The sequence below is a fragment of the Phoenix dactylifera genome, chromosome 8 (genome assembly GCF_009389715.1).
Source record: "Phoenix dactylifera cultivar Barhee BC4 chromosome 8, palm_55x_up_171113_PBpolish2nd_filt_p, whole genome shotgun sequence".
NCBI lineage: Eukaryota > Viridiplantae > Streptophyta > Magnoliopsida > Arecales > Arecaceae > Phoenix > Phoenix dactylifera.
This window is the reverse complement of record NC_052399.1, coordinates 25,460,968-25,464,300: the sequence shown is the minus strand read 5'-3', so window position 1 is coordinate 25,464,300 and position 3,333 is coordinate 25,460,968. Positions and strand designations below refer to the sequence as shown.

At 38.7% G+C, this 3,333-nt stretch overlaps 1 protein-coding gene across 2 annotated transcripts; it reads left to right on the top strand.

The window, feature by feature from the left end:
- The first annotated feature begins 1,361 nt into the window (after window positions 1-1,361).
- On the top strand, window positions 1,362-3,092 carry LOC103719260 (protein Barley B recombinant-like). 2 transcript variants are annotated; one of them, XM_008808410.4, is made up of 2 exons: window positions 1,362-1,474; window positions 1,873-3,092. In XM_008808410.4, the coding sequence occupies exon 2, from the start codon at window positions 1,981-1,983 to the stop codon at window positions 2,797-2,799; it is 819 nt and encodes a 272-aa protein (XP_008806632.2). In that variant the 5' UTR covers window positions 1,362-1,474; window positions 1,873-1,980; the 3' UTR covers window positions 2,800-3,092. The 2 variants fall into 2 exon arrangements, with proteins under 2 accessions (XP_008806632.2, XP_008806633.2); XM_008808411.4 differs by lacking the exon at window positions 1,362-1,474 and adding an exon at window positions 1,488-1,755.
- Window positions 3,093-3,333: the final 241 nt, after the last annotated feature.

Here is a 3,333-nt window from a genome sequence, read left to right as displayed (position 1 = left end):
AAATTGGGCTAATTCTCCAAGTCACTCATGGAAGCTGAGATCAAGCACAAGGCTGTAATATGCTTGCTTTGAAGCTCATTGTAAAGTACTAGAATATTATGTATGTGAAGCAATGTCATATCTCCCAAAACATAGCCAAAGTTTAAGACATTATTCACTATTGGCTTTCGAGTAACACTACTGAAACACTAAGTGCATGGAGGTTCAAGATATTAGCACCCTTATTATACACGCTATTCTATCCTTACCCAGAAATATGTATATATTTATTATCTACATTTTATAAAATTAAGTGGAGGATTGTTGGTATTTTTTTTATAAAACTGAAAAAATGAAAGAGTTTTTGTAAGACATTTAGTATCAATTATTACATTGGCTGATTTTATTTTTAAAATTGAATTTGAAAAAAATTCAGCCATTAAAATAGAATGATTTTAATTTTACATCTTATTCATCGACAAATTACAAATTTGACAACAAAATATTTACATAATGATTTTAATTTTATATTTTAATTTTCAGTCACTGACCAGTTACAAGTTTGAAAAGAAAAAAAACACAACATTTACACATTAAAACTTGTTTAATTGAGATGTCCTCCATTGGCCTATAAATAAAGCAAGGCCAAATTAACGAGAGCTCTAGAAAATTTTCAGCTTTAGTTCTTTTTACTCACTATTTGCTTGCATATTATCTATATACTTTTCACTATTCTTTTTCATCTATAGTGCATTATGTTATATTTTCTAGGTAAAGAAGGTGTCATTTGAAGATCTTTTCACTTTACAAGCGATACAGAGTTGTAACTTATGGTTGGACTTATTGTATTCTAGGGATGACATATAAATATATTGGGATAATTTCCTAGTCGACACTTCAACTCTTACCACTTTTCTTAGATAAGATTATTTTGGGATAATTTCTGCATAATTCAATTAATATCTCTCTATTTTTCTTCAACAGGTAACAAACAATACTTCTCCTCATAGAGAATTTGGAGGTCCATGTCATTTCCTCATTTTTGTTGAACTTGACCAAAAAGAAAGCCAAAAAGCTTTTGTTGGAACCGGCAAAGGAGAGCCCACAAACAGTTCCAAGGGGCGAGATCAAATGGTGCCCACATTGGGCCTAAGCCATGCATCCCCCAATTAGGGATAGCGTATACAAACTAAATCAGATAAAACAACCATATCCCTCAATTGGAAACAATGGACAGGAACAGTAGAGAAAGGTTGTTTACCGAGCATCTTTCTTTCTCACTTTTATTGTTTTTTTTTAATTCCATGGGCCACCTTTTTCTTGCAAGTACAAAAAGAATTATCTAGAAAAGTAAAACATTCGAAGAATGAGTATATAATATTCGGCATATTTATGCATAAAGAGTCGTATACAGAAGTTCTATCTTACCCATTTCTTCTTTCCTCTCTCTCCATCAGACCGCGGCAAAGAACCCTAGACGGCAGCTCTTTCTAAAGTAAGTACTTCCTTTATTCCCCTTCAACTCCTCTCTATGTCTTACCATTTTTTACTGTTATCTTTCCATTTCCCCTTTCTGATTTCTGTAATTCTTTTATTTTCATTATAAATTCTAACGTCCAGCTGCTCCTATTCATCGAAAGATCTTAACTTGAAACCCTAAAAGATTCAATCTTTCTCTTCCCATTCACGAAATGCCGTCTATTAGGGTTTCTTTTGGTGGGAGTCTGGCCAAATCCTACCTACGTTTTCTTATTTTGGATTTTTCTCGTTATTAAGGTTTGTGTAAAAAAAAGATGCTTCCTTTTTAGTAATTTTCTTCAATTTTGCTTGATTTGGTTCCATTTCTCCGAGCTTTGATTCTTTTGGTGTGATGGATTTTCTTGGTTTGTCCAGAAGAAGGCAATGTGGTAGATGGATTGATCGATCTTAGTATAAAGATAGCTTTTTTGGTCCGTAATCCCCTTTGTGGTAGCTTCGGTAGTTCGCCCAACCTTTGCCTTTATGGATGATGATGGGGGACTGGGTATGCGTAATTGGGCCTACTATGAGCAGCCCTTGAAGGGGAATTTAGGGCTGCAGCTCATGTCGTCGGTGGCTGACCGCACCGCCACGAAGCCACTTCTCTCCAATGGGGGATTCTTCCACCGCGACTGCAGCATGCCCGAGCCACCTGGTCCGATAGAGTATGTGAGGGATGGGTGGATCGGCCACCGGGAGAACAAGATGATCCACATGATGCCTGCGAATCCCAGTTACTCAGTACTGCCCGATACCCATGGAGCACATGCCCTCCCGATGCTGCAGCCACCAGAGCCGCTCAAAGACGACAAGATGATCCCAATGATGGATGATCCTGGTAGCAGAAAGGAGGCACCTTTGAAGAAGAGGGCCCATGCTAAGGCATCAAAGCCCAAGAAGCCCAAGAAAGTTGCTGCCCCAAGGAACGAGACCAGCAATGGTTCACTTCCGCGAGGGAGGAATGTGAGGAAGAGCATGGACGTTGTTATCAATGGGATTGACTTGGATATCTCGGGGATTCCCACTCCAGTTTGCTCGTGTACGGGCACTCCCCAGCAGTGCTATCGGTGGGGTGTTGGAGGTTGGCAGTCAGCATGCTGTACCACTAGCATTTCGATGTACCCCCTGCCTATGAGCACTAAGAGGCGGGGGGCGCGTATTGCTGGGCGGAAGATGAGCCAAGGTGCATTTAAGAAGGTGTTGGAGAAGCTTGCGGGAGAAGGATATAACCTTTCTAACCCAATTGACTTGAAGACTTACTGGGCCAAGCATGGCACCAACAAGTTTGTGACCATTAGGTAAAGGTGTACGATGTTAGTTAGCTTAAAGTATGACTTGGGCTCTGCATTTGGTTTGTTCTTCCAGTATATATAGGTCTATCACCTTCTGCAGAGGCCTTCTGGGTAGTTTGTGGCTCTGATGTTTATTTCGTAGTCATTTACATGCTTTCTTAGGTTTCCACATTCAAGTTAGGTGGATGTGTTGCTGTTTCTTTTCTTTTCTTTACAAGTTGCAGTTTTAAGAAAACATCACCATCTGTTAGGATGGCACTTTAACTAATAGACAGAAAGTCTTTGTCACCCTTTATGGTTTCACCATGTCTGGTCTCTTTTTAGAATTAACTTTTTTGTGAATGGGCTTATTAGGAGTTCGATATGTATAATATTTGCTGGTTGTGTTATATTGTTGTACATGACTGAGTTAAACTACAAAATTCTCTCTTCTTTTGGTAACCAAGCTGGTGCTAGTGTCATACTTGCATCCATTATTTTGTCTAAGATAGAACACCCTTAATTTTGTTTGTTCTCATGCAGTCAATAATATTTCTACACATAT